Source organism: Gekko japonicus, unplaced genomic scaffold, assembly GCF_001447785.1.
Source record: "Gekko japonicus isolate JY-2015 unplaced genomic scaffold, Gekko_japonicus_V1.1 scaffold157, whole genome shotgun sequence".
NCBI classification, from domain to species: Eukaryota; Metazoa; Chordata; class Lepidosauria; order Squamata; family Gekkonidae; genus Gekko; species Gekko japonicus.
In genome coordinates, this window is record NW_015168051.1 from 1,445,589 (window position 1) to 1,464,221 (window position 18,633).

At 41.1% G+C, this 18,633-nt stretch overlaps 1 protein-coding gene across 1 annotated transcript in view; it reads right to left on the reverse strand.

The window, feature by feature from the left end:
* The window catches only part of SPIRE1 (spire-type actin nucleation factor 1), a 138,861-nt gene that overhangs the window by 32,120 nt on the left and 88,108 nt on the right, over positions 1 to 18,633 (reverse strand). The window contains exons 7-8 of the mRNA XM_015414360.1: positions 10,847 to 10,933; positions 9,007 to 9,136 (exon numbers count right to left, since the gene is read on the reverse strand). Coding sequence (XP_015269846.1) covers positions 9,007 to 9,136; positions 10,847 to 10,933 — 217 coding nt within the window. The remainder of the gene's footprint in view (positions 1 to 9,006; positions 9,137 to 10,846; positions 10,934 to 18,633) is intronic.

The following is an 18,633-nucleotide window of genomic DNA, read 5'->3' on the forward strand; positions in this document are numbered from 1 at the left end:
AAGGGGGGATCCAGGTGAAAATCTCATTCCCCCCCTTCCTCTTGCTTTCCGTCTTTGCCTCCCTCTGGCTGATCCTGCAGCCTCTCCCCTTTCCTTCTCTCCCAACCATCTACCACTGACATTTTTCTGCTCCTTCTTCCCTCCCAACTTTTTCAGTCTCTCTCACTCCTCCACACCTCCGTTGCCTGATACGAACCAAGGTATGGAAGGGTCAGCAATGTTGTTAAGGTTGTTTAGCAACACCAGAATTGACTGCTGAAGTCTTGCAAAACCTCATTTGACATCCCCCCCCTCAAAACACTGCTTCTATGGTTTCCGTCCCCTTTTTGAGATTTTAGATTTTTCTGAAAACCTGTGACTCCCTCAAAAATCTCCCCTTTCTGTACCTGGGCTTGCTGTACCTGATTTGCAAGTTCAGCATTTGACATAAAGATTCTGGGTAACACCAGGAATTGTGCACTGATATAAGAGAAACTATGCTTAGCCACAAATAGCCTCCTCATGAACTTCCCTGTTAGTATCCAGGGCCACAGCCAGTGGGGGGGGGGGGTACAGCAAGCTGTGCACCCTACTGAACTTCCAGCACCCCACCCCAAACTCCCCCTTTAACTCCAATTTTTGGTGGGGTAGCTACACTGGACTGTATTGCGCTGCTGCTGCACCAGCCCAAAGCGTGCACCATTCGCCATCTCAGCAGCCAGCTGAGAGAAGCCGCCGCCGCCTCCCTCCAGATCCGTCCCATTGCCACCAGGCCTCCATCACTGCCTTCAGCTCCCGCAGCTTTCCAAGCCAGGCTGGGCTGCTGTGGCTGTTTCCGTAGCATGCTACATGTTCCCAGCCAGCCCCAGCAGCGGCAGCCCAGCCAGCGACATCACTGTCAAAGCCCTCCCTCCTGCCCATCCTGTGCGCCACTGGGGAAAGGATCGGGCATCAACAAAGTTTCATTTATTTTTAATTTAATTAGCACTCCCAGTGCCTCCCCTGGGAAAAATCCTGGCTACGGGGCTGAAAGTATCCCATGAAAATTATCAGTCCCTCTAAAGGCAGAGGATTCCAATAGTGATAAGGCTGATAAATGGCCAGGAAAACACATGAACCACCAGAAACAAGGATTTTTTTTCTTGATGGTTCAGCTTCTGACAGCCACCACTGTACTCCACCTTCTGTGAGATGAATATAGCCACAGTGTTAAAGTGTCACCTTCCCAGTTAGTGTTAAAAGTCCAGTGGAATGGGGCTTCTTGGGAGGTAGGCAACTGACAGTCCCAAGCAGTTGGGTAGACTGTCTTCCTTCCCACTGTAGCCTCTCGTTCTCATAAGATTAACACTCTCCATACCTTCCTCTCATGTCAGGACAATGTGGTTGTTGTGCGGCTCCTGGTCTGAGTTTAAGCTGCTTTCAGTTTCAATTTGTATTTACATCTTTTACTATATTATTCTATTGATTGCATGTTAGATACATTGTGTACCATGCTGGGAGAAAGATGGCAGAGAAATGAATAAATAAATAAGCAATGTGCATCAACACCCTCTGAGTAGTGAAACAGGCACCATAATGTAATAAGATGGGGTGCTCTGGGTGGGGTAGATCACCAGTGTGTGTGTTAGACCATATTCCCAACCACAAATGATTTCCAAAGGTTTCAGTAGGACTGGAAGTCAAATGAATAGCAAATATGTTTTCTCTCCAACACTTTGGTCATTTTGTCTCCGTCCAAAACTCTGCTGTAAAATCTTTGACTTCTCATTGACCACATAGACCTCTATCCTCAATATCATCATTAACTTCCATCCCTTTCCTACAAACTTCTCATCCTTACCTTTAAAGTTTTCAGGAATCTTGTTCAGTCCATTTTTCCTGTGGTATCCCTAAATGAGATCTACACTCTTTTGACTCTATTAGTTTGTTGCCTAAAAGTATTTTGCTTTCTTTCACAATTCCATAAAAGGTTCCATGGACCTTCTTATGCTCCAGACTGATTCCAGGGAGGTTGCAGAAAACCTGAGGCAGTTTTGGAGTGGATGCAGACAAATACACTTAATCCTGACGGAAATAGAAGTGCTAGTGGTGAGTGAACAGTCTGACTCGGGATTTGAGGAGTCACCCGTTTGCACACCCCTTGAGAGAACAGGTCAGTAGTTTGGGCAAGCACTTTGATCCGGGCCTGCTGCTGGATAAGCAGGTGGCAGCTGTGGTAAGGAGTGCCTTTTACCAACTTTGACTGGTTAGCCAGCTGCGGCCTTCCTGAGAAAATATATGACCACTATGGTGTATGCCCTTGTTACATCCCTCCCTTCCTCCCTCCCTCTCTCATCTAGCAATTCTGTATCTTTAAGGTTACATCTAGATTACTTTGTGGGGCTGCCCTTGAAAAGTGATCAGAAACTTCACTGATGCAGGGAATTCTGCAGCCAGGATGATGAATGGAGTGCGTTGTAGAGATCATATCACTCCAGTCTTGGCCCACCAGTACTGGCTCCCAGTCTGTTTCCAAGCACAATTCAACATGCTAGTGTTAAAGCCCTACATGGCTTGGGGCCAGCATGCCTGAAGGACTGCCTAGTCCCTTATGAACCTACCCAACTGCTACAGTCATCTATCGAGCACCTGCTTTGGGTGCCCCGCCTTCTGATACTAGGCGGGTGGCAACCCAAGACAGAGAGCCTTCTTGGTTATGGTACCAAAACTCTAAAGCTCTGTTCCCAGAGAGACTCACCTATCCCCTTCTGATACTGTCTTTAACCAGCAGGTGAAGACTTTTTTTGTTTTGTCTGGCATTCCCTCAGTGGTATCTCCGTTTTGCCCTGTTTTTAAGTATGTGTGTTTTAACTTGTTTCAGTTGTTTGAACGGTGTGTTTTGTTTTAATGTTTTCTAAGATGTGTTTTTATTATGGATGTTTTTAATCTGTGTTCCTGAGGAAGGTAGAAAGGCAGGGTATAAAGCTTGTAAATAAATAAATAAAAATACAAACGTATACCCAAACGCTGTTCTAAATTAAATTAAAATTAATCTTAAATTTTGCAAACCAGGATTTGGAAGACAATTCAGGTTTCTTACATAAAAGTGAAACAGACAGATGGAATGGAACACATTTACAGTTATCACAATAACCACGTCAGGTGCTGTAGCACTTTTTACCTGACAAGTCAAAACTGTAAGACATGCTAAGAGGCCGGATTGCTGAGGAAAAAAGAAAACACACAAAAACGATAAAAGAAAAACAATTCAGTTCACTTGTTAAAGAAACATAAAGGAAACAGAAGATTAGTTTTATAAGACATTACACATTCTACTGTACAGGCCAAAATAAATTTGAAATACATCCAACACTTTTTCTTTACTGTAAAGATGTAAGTGTAAACATGGCAACAGCTTCTCTGGAGGCAGCAATATATTAGCACCTAGATCCTAAATATGTGTACTATGAAGTCAGGGCTGGTGTAGCTGTTACTCATCCTACATGCAGGTAAAGGAAACCCTTTCTCAGGACAATGCTACATTTATACCCTGCCTTGAACCATGAGAAAAGGTGGGGTATAAATGTTTTAATAAATTAATTAATTAACTCATAGGATTTTAAAATATCCTTGTAAGATGCACACCATCCAGTGTGTGCATGATCTTCCTGGTGGAGCTGTTTGTTCTCAAAAGTGTCTGTGTCATTATGCAGGTCATATGCACACCAGGCCCATAGCTAGGTGGAGGGAGGGGCTATGCCCCCACAGATGTGCCCAGCCCCCATCATGAGGATGCCAGCCCCCCCCCCCGTGGCACAGGTCGGAGGCCTCAGTTTCACACAGGCAAAGTTTGAAGCTGCGGCCGAGCAGGAGGGGAGGAAGAGGGGTGACCTCGCCGGGTCTTCCTGCTTCCACAGCTGGCTTCTCTAAGCCCTTTTCCCTCTCCTCCTGTTTGGCCACAGCTGCAAGCACGAAGACCCAGTGAGGCCACACGGTGATCGCCCGCCGGGGTAAGGAGCTGCTACTTTGGCTGAGTGGGGGAGGGGTGGCCTCCCAGCTCAGCTCCAAGGGAGCCTCCTTTGCATGTTGCGAAGGAAGGGGAGGAAAAAGAGACAGCAAAGGCTATGAGTCAGAGTGGGGCCAAGATGGCTGATCTCATGTGCGACATGTTCATTTTTTGTATGGAGGTGGTTGGCCAAGCCCAGCATGCCATGGAGCTCTGCTACATCAGCAATGCCAAGGTGAGCGGCATGACCCAAGGGTCTGGAGGTCCAGGCAAAGCTGCCGGGAAGCGAGCTGGCCTCCCCCCCCCCCGAGCTGTTCTAGGAAGATGCTGGGCATGCTTCCCTGGGAATAGGCCTCCTAGTGGGGCTGGCTCCCAAGTCTTTCTCTCTATTAATCAGTCACTAATCTAATTAGTGGTAATCTAATTAAGCTCCCTGCTCCTGCTCTTTGCTCCCCCACATAAAATTTTCTGGCTATGGGGCTGATGCGCACTGGGGCTATGCATGAGGCAAGAATCTTGTAAATGTCATTCTGACTTCTGGTGAGGCTGTGTGCAGAAAGGGCCTTCCTTCAGCCTGCAGATGGGATAAGTACTTTCTAAACTGACTTCAAGTCACACTGATTCCAGTAAGAACCACTAAATATATGACAAATTTCCTATCATATTACTTCTGTGTGGGAAATGGCATGCACCTCATTGTGTACATTGTTAAACAGCTAAAATGAAAGTTTCTATTGCAGTTTATTGTAGCCTGGCAGGAAATCCTGACCAGTGGTAGATTTCTGTGGTATGTACACATGACAAAACAGACGTATGCATTCATCAGTTTTGATAGCATACATTCTATTTGACTCTTGAAAATGTATTAAGAGAAGAAATTTGTCATTGAAGTAGTTCTGACTGTGCTTAGGATCACATGTAAAAATCTCAAAAACAGTTGTAAGAAAACAAACATGGAACCAAAGACCTTCTACTACTATAACAAAAGAACATGCAAAAAACAAGGTAGAAGTGGGAAAACAAAGTACTGCACCGCATTTCACAGAGACTTCAGTGACCTGAGACATTCATTCAGTTTTAAACGCCTAATCTCCTGTGATATATAATGATCAAAGACTTATATTCAAGCCAACTTGAACCATCAGGCTTTCTCTTACAAAAGAGAGCAGCAGCATCTTATTCCTTGTGGAAATTTTTGTTCTGCCTCAGATATCAAACTGCACCCATCACAAAACTATCTTTGAAAAAAAATCAGTCACCTTTTGGGGCAAGATATAGATCAAAGGGGTAGTGAAAACTGACATTTAAAAATAATTCTTCCTTTTATTCCATATATGTTTCATCACAAAAATTCAAATTTATTGCTCTTCTACTTCTGTGAGAAGTGGCTGTAATAGGGTTGCCAGCCCCTCCTAGTGGAGGCGGGGGTCCCCTGCTGCAGGCCCCATCCCTGCCACTGGCTGGCAGGGGTCTTAATAAGAGAAAGAGGAAGGTCCAGGTGACATTACACAGGAAGTGACATCATCATGCTGGCAACTTCTAAGCGATGCTCTGGTATTTGGACAAAATATGGTAGAAGCCATTTTTACCATAGAGTTTTTGCCCAAATACCAGAATACTGCTGAAACATCGCAGTGTGATTATGTCACTTCCTGTATCACTTCACCTGGGCCTTCTTGTTTCTCCTGGTAAGTTTCCCCTCATCCTATCAACCCTAGGCTGTAAACATGGGCAATGGCAGCTGTTTAGAACAGCATGCTGAATTCATCCGCTGACATAAAATTCTGGAGTCCACTCCTAACAGGAAACTACTGAATGTACCAGGTAAGTCCATGTTTCAAACTTATTTAACATATACTTTACTTTGAGAATCAGAGAGAGTTAACTGAAAAATAATATTACTTAGTAGTACTTTCCCTAAAGTGAGTATTTCACTCACTTCACTCAGTAAATCTTACAACAACCTTAAGAGGTAGTCTAGACGTTGCTCACGTTGTACAGGTATGAGACTAAGACAGATACAGAAGCCATCCAGTAAACTCCTGGATGAGAAGATACTTGAAATGGTTATTTCCTGGCTCACAGTTCATTAGGTTATACCAGTTCTCAGGAGAGGAAATAATGTAAAAATAATCAAAATAATAACAATTTAAAAAGCAATAAAATAATGTTTAGAATTAACTCCAAATGCACTAGCATTTGTACATGGCATGCGTGTGTGAGTCTCAAGTGCTGTCAAGTCACAGTCGACTTATGGCAACCCCAGAGGGTTTTCAAGGGAAGTGATTAAGAGTATTTGTATAAAATATTTCCATTAACGTAATGTATTGCCATTCTTAATACAAGGCTGCAATCTGTTGTCATGTTAAGCAGACATTAAGCCACACTGTGCACAAACCCAGCTTGTTGCTTTGCATGTATTGACCTCAGTTCTGTCTCCTCCCCTCCCATCCTCACAGAGCAGAGTGAAGGAATTCCAGGTTAAAACACATTATGATGAATATTCTTGACTTATGAGAGAGCTGAGAAAGATTGGAGGAAAAGACGAGAAAAACGCGCGCATGAGCTGGGCAACAAGCTGGGTTCATTTACAGTGTAGGCTTAGTGTGTCACGTGAATGCAACTGTGCCAAGCATTTTGATGTGAGCCCACAGTATTTCAGGACCTAAGGTTGCAATCCTATGTACATTTACTTGGAAATGAGTTTCATTCAGCTCAATGGGATTCTTGCAAGGAAACACTGCATGATCAGCGTACATGCCTAATTTTAACCACTTACAAAGGAAATCATAGTAAAAAAGAAATGAAATACTTAAATTTAAAAATCTGCTTATCAAAAACTGATGCTTTAACTTTAAATTAGTAATATTTGCATTTTAGTAAACCTAGAATTTCAAAGCACTCATTTTTTCATCTTATTAATTTTTTTAAAAAAACCCAGTCCATTGTTTTATTCAAAAATCACCTTTCTGTACTACCACAAACTAACTAATCCCATTAAGAATACATTTCATAACTATCTATAAGTCCTGCTCATGTTTACTGTAACCAGAGTTCTTGATTTCACTCATGTCAACTTGTGTTGTCATCTGATATTACATATCTGGATGGGAATAATGCCACTTCTTTGTTCAGTACACCACTTACCAAACTGTTGGCATTAAAAAACTGTTTAGTACTAGTCACAGCAGTAACTTGACTTTGCCAAAGTAGTGCAACTGTATCTGTCTGTAAACCGGGTCAGTCTGTATCTGTTAAATGTGAGAGTTTAACTGCTGTACTTTTCCACTGAAAATTCTGTCCGTTATCTTCCAAGTCTAACTCTTTTTACGGTTTTAAAACAAACCTGGGACAACCCTATTATGTTCTTCAGTGGAGGCAGAGGAAGCCTCCTTATTCATAAGAAACAGAATGGTCTTTCTCTAAGTTTCAAAACATTTACCCTGGTTTTTATTTTTCCAGACTTCTTCTACGAACTGTATTTTATGATACCTTATGTAGTGTTCTATCCTAACGTCTCGTCTTTGAGACATATAATTTAAAGGGGAATGTCTGACAACCTCCCCAGGTTTTTTTTAAAATATTTCCCTTTATAACAGGAAAGTCTGGCAAACAGAATTGCGAACAATGACACTTCAAAAAGATTCAGGTATCACTCCACAAGGAAACACATAAACTATTTAAATTTTACCTACAGGTGCAAAGAAACAGACTTTTCTAGTAGAAAGACCAACTCACTTTGCAAAACATTTCCAGAAGAAGAAAGGTGCCAGTACATGTTTAGGCAAGTATGTAACTAGTTTCTATACCTTTTGGGTAATAATGTTCTCTGAGCAAGCAAAGATTTGAAGCAGGTGGACCACACATTATGCTCCAAACACGTTCAAGATGAATCACAGAAGCAGCACTCATAACATCAAAGTTTGAGTCCAGTGGCAACTTTAAGACCAGCAAAGTTTTATACAAGGTATAAGCTTTTGTGTGCCAGCACACTTCTTCAGATACACTGAATCGGAAGGATCTGTATCTGAAGAAGTGTGCGTGCACATGAAAGCTTATACCTTGAATAACACTCTATTGGTCTTAAAGGTGCCACTGGACTCAAACTTTGTTCTGCTGTTTCAGACCAACACGGCTACCCACCTGAAATCTCATTACATTAAGTCACTTAAAAAATACATACATCTCTGAAGCAGGCTCCAGTCCAGGATGATCTGGATCGCTTATGCCATAATGTTGGTTTTTTTTGTCTTTAAGATGCCCTTTTTGAAAAGGTATGGTGATATAGTGTAGGGTTTCTCTGAAGTTGTACTTCTGTTGTTGGTATAGCCCATATCCCACCAATCAAACTGTTATACATCATGTTTGAGAAAATTCTACCTACTTTAGCACACCTGTTTCTAATGTGATTACCAAGGCTAATATGGCTGTGCATAACAGGAATCTATTAGTTGCTACCTGCAACATGAATAATGGTTATGGAATACAGCTCCACTCTTCGTGGGTGTTCTGTTGTGTTATTTTTTTAAATAAAAGTTAACATTTTAGAACTTGATCCTTCCTGCCACTCCTCTTGGGAACACTGAACTGATCATTTTTAAAAGCATCAGATATCATCAAGGATGCCTTGCAACAATGCTCCATCATTTTCTGAACCTTTGCTTTTATTTTATTTAGAAGTTGGGAAGATGAGCATCGTCCCCTCCTTGAGTGCGGCAGCATACACCTATCTTCAATTTTTATTAAAGCACAGAGAGCAGTATCTTCCCCAGATAGAACATTATTGCCTCTGAATTTCAAATAGTGCAAATGCTAAAAAGAAACTGTTGCACACATTTGTTAATTTCCTAGAGTAAACCAAAATATGAAGCAAAACTAAATTTCCACAATGAACCTACTATCTGCAGACAAGTCTATAGGTCAACAAAGAAGCAAGATTAAAAAGTGGGAATATTATAACCTTGCACATTTCTTATCAATGAGGAATAACCATATCAGTACAGTACTACCCATGACTACGTCATCAGAAGCAAACTACTAACCAAGTCTACTGCGCCTGATCTCATCAGGAGAGACTGGTCTCAGCTTTCTTTCAGATTTGATTTCTTCCAGTATTCTTTCATGGAGGCTACGTGGTCGTGGTGGGGTTGGTTTCAGTTTTCTTGCAGAAGCCTAGAGAATATGAATACAAAAACAGAAAATGTATGCACAATTGGGATGTCACAAAAGAGAATTGCAGCAATAAATTGTCATGATGCAATAAATAAAATGCACAGCTTACTACTATGTATTTTACCTAAGTCATCAGAACAAGCTTTCTCAGTTGCTGATTTTGGCCATTATGATTTCTATAAATTTATTTTTACTCTTATTTGTCCTCATATACACTCAAACAATACAATAACAGGACTTAATAACATCAGTTACACAATCTTGGATTCATTCACTTGCCCACCAATGTAATATATGCCATTCTGTACAAACAATGCCTTTCTATTCTCTGCATGGCACAAATCTGACATCAGAAAAATCACAATATTTAGAAACCAGCAGGTGAACACTGCAATAACATTCCAGGGTATTCTACTGTTAAACTAAAAGTCATCATTTTTTTACAAAAGAATTTCAAAGGAGAATTCAACACTAAATTGCTGAACTAGGATTCATCGATAAATTCAGTACTATCCCCCCCATGCCTTAACAAAGACTTCAGATTTCTTACTCACTATACATGTTAATATTTACATATCCCATCCTAAGTTCAGCCATACCTGTAACTTTTTAATTGTATCTGCTTATAATATCAAAATCAATACAGAAATCAGAAAGCAAACTTAAAGTGTACAATAGGATAAAAGTTACCGTCGTACAAAAAAAATCCACTTAAAATAATAATTACAATAAATTCAATTTCACAGAATTTGATTCTGAATATCCAAAATTAAAGATCAGATTTAAGATATCAGCTTTAACAAAACCTGATCCCTTTTTTTTCTAATTCCCCAGAGATCAAAGCAAAGAGCTTTTTATTTGGTTGTAATTTTTGTAAGCCCCATTTAGAAATTAAACTCTCTTTTCTATTTTGTCAGATAAGTAATAAATAGGACGCAGAAAACCAGGATAGAAAGGATTAAACAGTAAACAGTGACTTAGATCCTCTCCTTGTTTTCCAGAAACATGGGTGCAAACAAAAAACACCCATTATTGAAGCAGTGAGGAGGGTATATGTGTGGGTGCATGGATGTGGAGCCAACATGGAATAGAAGCTAGTCAACAGGTTTGTCAGGTTGATCCTTCAACTCAACAAGAAATTTTCTCACAGTCTAGATCAAAGTTAGTACTTGTTGCTAGCATGAGGGAGAGGAGGGGAGCGCATTTGGGCATAACTGCACTGCACAATGCGAGTATGAGGAAATTAAGGGAGAGCTGCCTGGAGAAGAATTGGTCACACAAAGGGGGTAAGCATGGCACCTGGGGAAAGAACATGTACTAAATGAAGAAGCAACACAACGGATGTTGACAAGGGAAAATTACATAAGAAGAATGAAAATAACAAATCTGAGGGCTTAATTTCAAAATAATTCTTTATGAACCTTTCCAAAATGCACTTTAAGAGTAGTAGTGGGTTGCTTACGCAGAAAATGTTTGTGTTTCCATGTATTCTAAAGTGCTCTGCAGGTGGGAACTGGGAGAAGCTGCATTTTAAAAGTGTCTAACGCAAAACATAAAAAGTTGTACAGAGGAAGGCCATGGCAAACCACCTTTGTTAGTCTCTTGCTTTGAAAACTCTTTGGGGTCATGACGAGTCAGCTGCAACTTGATGGCACTTTACACACACACACACACACACACACTTGATAAAGAACATATTGGGTTACATACTGGATTTAATGGAGGTCGAGATCGGATGAAGTCCAATATTATTTCATGGGCACTTTTTTTTAATCGTGGAGGTATATCTCCACTGACCTGAAAAAAGAAAAGAATGTTTAACATTTTGACTGAACATCTGCACCACCTGGCAGTGCAAGTTGGGTAATGCATACTAAAACATTCATGACTGCTGAAATGCATCAATAATCTCAATAATCTTTTTTAAAAAATATCGAAGCTAGAATCTTTTGGTTCTGTCAGCAAAACCAGACTGGTACTCATAGCTAGCCTGGTACAAGACAGAACAAAAGGAGGTATCAATCCAACACCACTAGTTGTCACCCACAGCTTACAGCTTAAAATAATTCACCGTATCATCAAAGGCCTTCATCCTCTCCTGGATAAGGATATTTCTCTTTCACAAGCCTTAGCTAGCAGGCCTTCCCTCATTTGCAGACAGCCCCCCCCCAATTTAGAAAAGCTTCTCACCAAATTGATGGACCACCCATTACATTAGAGACATAAGTCAAGGGACCAAGCCCTGCAACAGACCAAGATGCCAGCTTGGTCCATATACATATTCAAGCAACAGTATTATGAGACCAAAGAACAGTAGCTATACCATCCTGGGTTCATCCACTTGCAAACCACCCAGTTTAATATGTCATCTACTTTTAAGAGTCTCTAACTGTACACACTATTTGGCACTTTGTATAGAATTGGGCCAGCATTTTATTGAAACAAGAATTTGGCTAATAACCTTTAAATATTGGCTCAGGTTACATTTTAGAATTTCTTCAAATTCTTTACTTTCAAAATTAAAAAGTGATTCGTATAGTATTACTTCGCTTTCAACTATTGAAAAGAAAATCCAACAGCTGGGCTTTTCAATCGACTTCTTCCTGCTCTTCAATGAATCTGCTCTCTTTCAAACCATAAACAAAGGCTTCTTGACCTAGAATTTCATAAGCTAAATCTTCCGCAGCCTTACTTTTCTTCTCAGGCCAAACTAAACCTTTCCACCCAGAAGGGAAAATGGCCAGTTACTTTTATAGCCTTGATCACCCTTATCATCGTAGAGCTTTTACATTGGCCCGACTAAATATTTTCCCCTCAAAAATATTAACCGGTCAGTATGACGAAGTCCCTTTCCATGAACGGCAATGTATCTGTCCTCTAAAATCAATAGATTCAATCCATCACATTATCTTGGATTGTCAATTGCACGCAGGTTCACGTAAGAAACTTCTTTCCTCTCCACTATACCCTAAACACTGTGTTAATAATGACAGAATAATCCAATGTCTATTAAATGACACAAACCCGGACATCACTGCTCTGGTTGCTAGGTTTTTGGCTGAAGCGGTTAAAGATAGATACAAGCTTTCTGTACAATCTGCCTTATTTTGCAGTCTCTGTAATGCCTCTTTACTCATATTTTATCACACCATGTATTTTATTGATATGCCATTAAAGATATTTGATTTGATTTAATATGTCATCTTGTGCCAACAATGTTCTTCCACTGTCTACACTGGACAAACATGAGAGTACCAATGAAGACAAATATGACATTTAAAAATGAAACATTCAGAAATCAGTGCAGGAACATTTTAACATTCTTAGACATATTGTTGCAGATCTGAAAGTCACAGATGTACAAAAAATCTTGAAAATGAGAATATAATGTGAATTAGAACTCATCAAGAAATCACATAGTCTCTCGCACCCTGGCCTAAACAGGTACTTGGATTTCCTTACTCACTATAATTTCTAATAGCATTACAGAACCCACTTTGCAGTGACTTTAACTGGCTCTTCTTAACATGTTGTATCATGCTATAACCCTTTAACAACTTTAGTTAATTCTGCTTATGCTTCAGATTGCTTCTTCCTTGATTAGTCATGTTCATTAAACTTTGTTCATAAACTTTGTTTATTTGTACCCCATGAGAAACTGGAACCTCTGATGACCAAATCCACTCCAGTCCCTTACATAGGGAAGCACACCTGAAATATTTACGAGAAGAATTCGTATCAAGCCTCTATTTGCCTCAACTCCCTGTCCCCCTGTGATTTCTGTTATAAAAACCTCTAAAGATTTTCTTCCCATAGGCATATGAAAGTTCAGCTCTGACTCATGAATGTTCACAAGACAATAAATTTTGTTAGGCTTAAGGCACTACTAGACTTGTTTTATCTTGCTACTCTAGCACTCTCTCTGCTACAACACAAGCTTGCAAGCAGGCCATGATGAAGATGACTTGTCAGTGGTATGCTGCTTCCTAACACTAAGGTTTTGTTTTTAACTATCATGGTTAGTAGCTGGTCATCAGCCTATACTTCTTGACTATATCTAATAATCTAAACTAATAATCAAAGGGAGCAATCCTAAATCTACTTGGCAGTAGGTCTCATCTTACTCAATGGGTCTTACTCTTAGGAAAGCACCCCTAGGATTGCACTGCAAATTTCTGGTCATTCTCTTCACAAGTTAAGTATGCAGTTGTGCATTTCCTTTTGTTTATCCCAAATCTTCCAATCAATTTAACTGAATTACCCCAGTTCTAGGTTTTTGTTTTCTTTTGAGAGAGAATCATTTCTTTTCTTTCTAGTTACTAGGAATCCAAGAAGGGAATCGTGACTTCTCTCCTTCCGCAGGTGGTTAAGGGAGACAATCATGTAGTTTTCATGCTACATGTTTGATGGTGCATCTAAACAATACAGGTGATGCATGTGAGCCAAGCTGTGGGTCTCCCAAACAATTTCATGGTCACACTGGATGCTGGGGATACACCTTTGAAATCTGGTAGATCACTTGGGGCTTCCGGTTAATGGCGGCACGCTTGCGGACTCACCTCCCGGGGGTGTCTTTGTGCTCCGGCGGAAGGAGGGGGCGAGCAGGCTCGTAACCCCCCCCAGGGGCCTGGCGAAGGGGCCCTGGCCAAGGAGCGCTAAGGGGTTAGCCTCTTCGATGGCGGAATGCCAGAGAATTGAGGCTCCCCTCTGCTCCAGTGGTTCTTCCAGCCGAGATACCGAACGGTACTAGTGAAGCTAACCGGGTCAAGCGCAGGAGATCGGGCATGAAAAATGATGAAAGAAGCATGGTCGGAAGGCCAACTATGAATGTGAGTCAAATCGGAAACGATTTTTAAAAGAAAAGACGCTCCCTGTCCGGAACGGGAAAAGTGAGCGGGGGGGGGCACCTCCCATGTGCATAGACTGTCGAGCGAAGGTGGGGAGCGGAGGAGAAACACGATTAAACTGCCCAGAAGCACTTACCCAATCGAGCTAAGCAGTCAAGCGCATATTCAGAGACTTTTTAAAAAAAATTCCGAAAAGTAAACAAATGGCAGAAAGATGGCGGGGAAGAGGGACAAAGAGAGACTTATGAAAACGAAACCAGAGTCCCCTAAACCGGAAACGAGCAGTGAGACGGCAAAGGCTATAGCTGAGTTCATGCGCCCTCTACTGGAACAGCTGAATAACTTCAAAGAGCAGATATCCGTGGTAACACAGAGCATTTCTGCCTAGCAAACGCAAATAACGGATTTGATCCAAGTAATGAAGCAGGATGCTGAGAAAGTAAAGGAAGTAGCTGAATCAACGCAGAAAGTGAAGAAGAAACTGCAAAAATTGGAAAAGAAAACTTCTTCATTGGAAGATCAGATGCTCCAAGTACAAATGGATAAGGCCAACATGGTCCTGCGCTTCCAGGGGGTGCCAGAGAACAAAGGAGAGAATCTTAAAGAACTTATGAGTACACTGCTTGCCCCAGTGACAGATATAAAGGCGGACATTACTCATCAACATGGATGTGGCCTATAGGTCATATTCAGGATATATAAAGAAAAATAATCTGCCTGGGGAAATTGTAGTAAGATTCTCGAAGAGGCACGTCAGGGATGCTATCCTGAAAGCAATAGTGGCAACACCCCTGAAGGCAGGGGAGAATGTTGTGAGAACGTTAAAGGATATTCCATTTGAAGTAAGACAACGCAGAAAGAAATACAAAGAACTTGTGCTCTTTCTCCAAGCAAATTCAATTGGATACAAATGGCTATTTCTAGAAGGCGTGGCATTCAAGATCAAGGAGAAGAAGAAAAAGATTGACTCTGTTCTGAAAGCTCAAGAATTTCTGAAGGAACAGCTGGGAAGACCAGAGGACGAGAAAAAAGAAGAGGACAGTAGGTCCAGTGGCGAGCTGGAAACTGGTTCATCTGGTGAGGGTTCTCTGTCTGATAAAGGGGCAGCAGCCCCAAAAAGTCCCTAACAAGTTGCGGAAGAGAAGAGAGAAGAAGAAGTAAAAAGGCTGAAGGACTCTGAATTGTGCCTTTGAGAACTTTGGTTCTTGGAGATGCTTGGGGGTACTGTTATGGGGCAGTTAAATGTAAACTGGGAGGGTAAAAAGTTTTAAAAGTTTGACCCAGTTCATAAAAAAGAAAAATGATGAAAAGACTGGATGTATAAAAGCTAGTTGGAGGATCTCCTCTCTTGGGTTTTTAGTTAGTAGTGGGTACTTTGCTTTCTCCCCGTACGTGTAGTTTCCCCCTCCCTTTTTCTGTTGTAGTTTTTTGTAGTGGAAAAAATCAATAAAAAATCCCCTCCAGGGGCTCAAAAACCCCCCAAAAACGGTAGATCACTTGGCACAGCTCAGAGTGCTGCAAGGGGGGGGAGGAGAGGCCTCCTGCACCATTTTCTCTAGCAGAAATGGCCATGGGAGTGCCTGGTTATCCTTTCCTTGGGTTTCATGTGTCCTTGGGCTTGTGTAACCCTGTATCATACAGAAATTTCCCAAGACCTGAGCAAAAGGAGGGGCTATGTCATGGCAACACATCCACCCCACTTGAGAAGGGAGTGTTGGGCAGATCTGTACCTATGACAACAGCAGTTTGCTTGGGGGGAGGGTAGGAGGATACAACAGACTGAGTTAGTTGAATCACTTATAATAATAATTAAATAACTTTGTATTTAATCACAGTAAAAACTAGTGCATGTTTGTTTAAATCTACATCAGAAAACATGCTGAAAGATAAACTCCCTATTTTGCCTTAGATGCTGCAGTGGTCAATGAAAAATTTAAATGAAGCACAGTTCTGCTTTCTCCAAACATACACAGTTGGTGCTTGCCATTTTTGAGAGGAAAGCTCATGCTGAAAATGTTTAGCTCTGAAAGTTTATGAAGATGGTGGCTGTATGCATGACAATCCACATGTGGACAGAAGAGTCTTTAATGTGAATTAAGAATTTGTTTAAATTGTTATCCTTAACAGACAGGTACACGGAGGACAGACTTAAAAAATCTAACTGAATGTCATGCAGATCAGTTCTGCTGGATGGGGACGAGCAACATCTACGAGACATTATCCTCCCCTAGCGAAGGATTGACATCGTTATGCAATATCTTGGGGATACCATCTTGCTTAACTGATAGATTGGAATTACTGAGCACTTTACTGGTTGATGTGATTGTTTTATCCTGTTTTATCCTGTTTTTATGTGTTGGCACATGGTGCCCTGTTGTGAGCCGCCCTGAGCCCGCTTGTGGGGAGGGCAGGGTAGAAGTGCAATAATAAATAAATAAAATAAAATGACCCATGACAGCATTCAGAAAACTTTATTTCAGAGTCAAGGGCTTTTTCATTAAAGGATGTTCAATAGAACACAAACATTATCAGACAGAACCTGTCATTCTTTAAATCTATTTGATCATGCTTAAGGTCTTTTTAGTCAAGGTGCTCTTGTATTTTGCAAATTTGATGAGCAAGGCAGTATTCAAATGACATACTGGAATCCATTCTCTAGCTCAAGTGTGTTAAAACTCTCCCACATGACACAGAAAATATTTTCAGAGGAATAAACAAAAACTGAATGACAGGTAAGACTAAAAAAAAATGAGCAGATGAAAAGTCCAAGGTTTTCCATAACAGATACTCACCATATTCATCTATAAGGACTGTATCTCTGTGATGACTGACTTGATTTTGAGCTTATTGATTAGATACTAAGGTCTTAAATCAGTCAAGGTTTGTTGTAAAAAAATAGGATACAGTTGAAAATGACTGCTTAGTATAAAAATATGAAGTTGTATTAACAATTATTATATAAGGATGGTATCTAAGATTTCTTGTAGAGTCTAAGAAATGCAATACCAAACTTTTATATGTTTCCCTTTAACTCAATATCTCCTGGAATTGCCTAGAGGTATGAATTAATGAATACTGAATGATCACTAGTTCTTTATCATAATTGCTGCATCGGTACAAAGGAGCTACTGTGTTGTTAATTAATTTCACCATGTTGGGGTCATTAGGGTTGTCAGTATCTTGGACTGGGTTTCATTTTCCCACACTCGTTTAAAATTGGGGTCAACCTAATCCCAATGACATTTAAATAAAACTCTTAAAAACACAACCCAAAACATGGGTGGTTGAAAGCTAGAGATGTTGTGCAAGTTAGGGGCTGAATTATACAATTTGTGTTCACTTAGACCACTGGTTCTCAACCTTCCTAATGCTGCGACCCTTTAATACAGTTCCTCATGTTGTGGTGACCCCCAGCCATAAAATTATTTTCGTTGCTACTTCATAACTGTAATTTTGCTACTTCATAACTGTAATTTTGCTACTGTTATGAACCGTAATGTAAATATCTGATATGCAAGATGCGATCCCCCGCTGCAATTTGGCGAGACTTGGGAGCCCTGTCCTAAGACCATCAAAAATTTGTGTTTTTCCGAAGGGAGAGAGGTTCCGGTTCCGGCTCGGCGACAGCGAACGGTTCTGAGTCCAGCTCAGTGACCTAGCTGTATTCCTGACTGGTTAAAGAGGAGAATTAGCAATAATTTTCCTCCAAGTACTCTCGGAGGGAGACTTGTGCAAGGTGGGCTGTTCGGGCGGCGAGACGGCGGCGGCACGTTTCGGCTCGAATCTCCACTAAAGCTGCGGGTCAGGACAAGAGGGCAAGCCAGCGTGCTTAGAGCCCATAGCTGTGGCCGGAAAGCCGAGGATGTGCTTCGGCAGTTAAGAATTTGAAAATAAGTTTAAGAAGTTACTTACAGTGGAGTGGCGACTTCCTGAGAAAGAAGAGAGTGAAGGCAGAGATAGCTGATAGACGCGGAGCAGCGGCAACATCCATAGACGCCCAAAGGCAAAAGTAATCGAGCGCCGAGATTAAGAGGAGAGGAAAGAGCGGCTGAAAGCAGGACAGTGCTCAAAGTCTAAGCAAACAAGAGCGACAGAGGGCGTTACCATAATCCGGACAGTGCTAATGCGTGATGAAAGGAGTGAGGCAAGTTGTGGCCAGATACTGAACTCCCCATTTCCTTTTTTTTTTACTGTATTTTTTTTTTTGACTGTATCGGACTATCGCTTATTGATTAATAGAGTCTGGCTGAGTCTATATGGTGTTTTGGATACACGGGACTGTGAGAAGACCAGAAGACTGGAAGAGAACGAAAATAAACTTAAAATCAAGCGGAAAGAGACAATAAGATAAGAAGGATAACAAGAAAGAAATTATTGATTCACCAGAATTGTGATTGTAGTGACAGTAGCGAAGGACGATTGGAACGATTGGAGTGAATGAAAGGGATCTTAGTTTATCTGGTGGCTGATTAGTGGGACTGAGGTTGTGTGGAAACAGAAGGTGGAGAGTGAAAATAACCGATATTAACTGACAGTAACTGAGGAAGAAGGCGTGATTGAGAAGTGGGGCGTGCGAGGCAACTGAATGGAAGTGTGATAGTGCTGTGCTGTGCTAACAACTGTGAGGGTGGGGTCAATGCTAAAGAACTG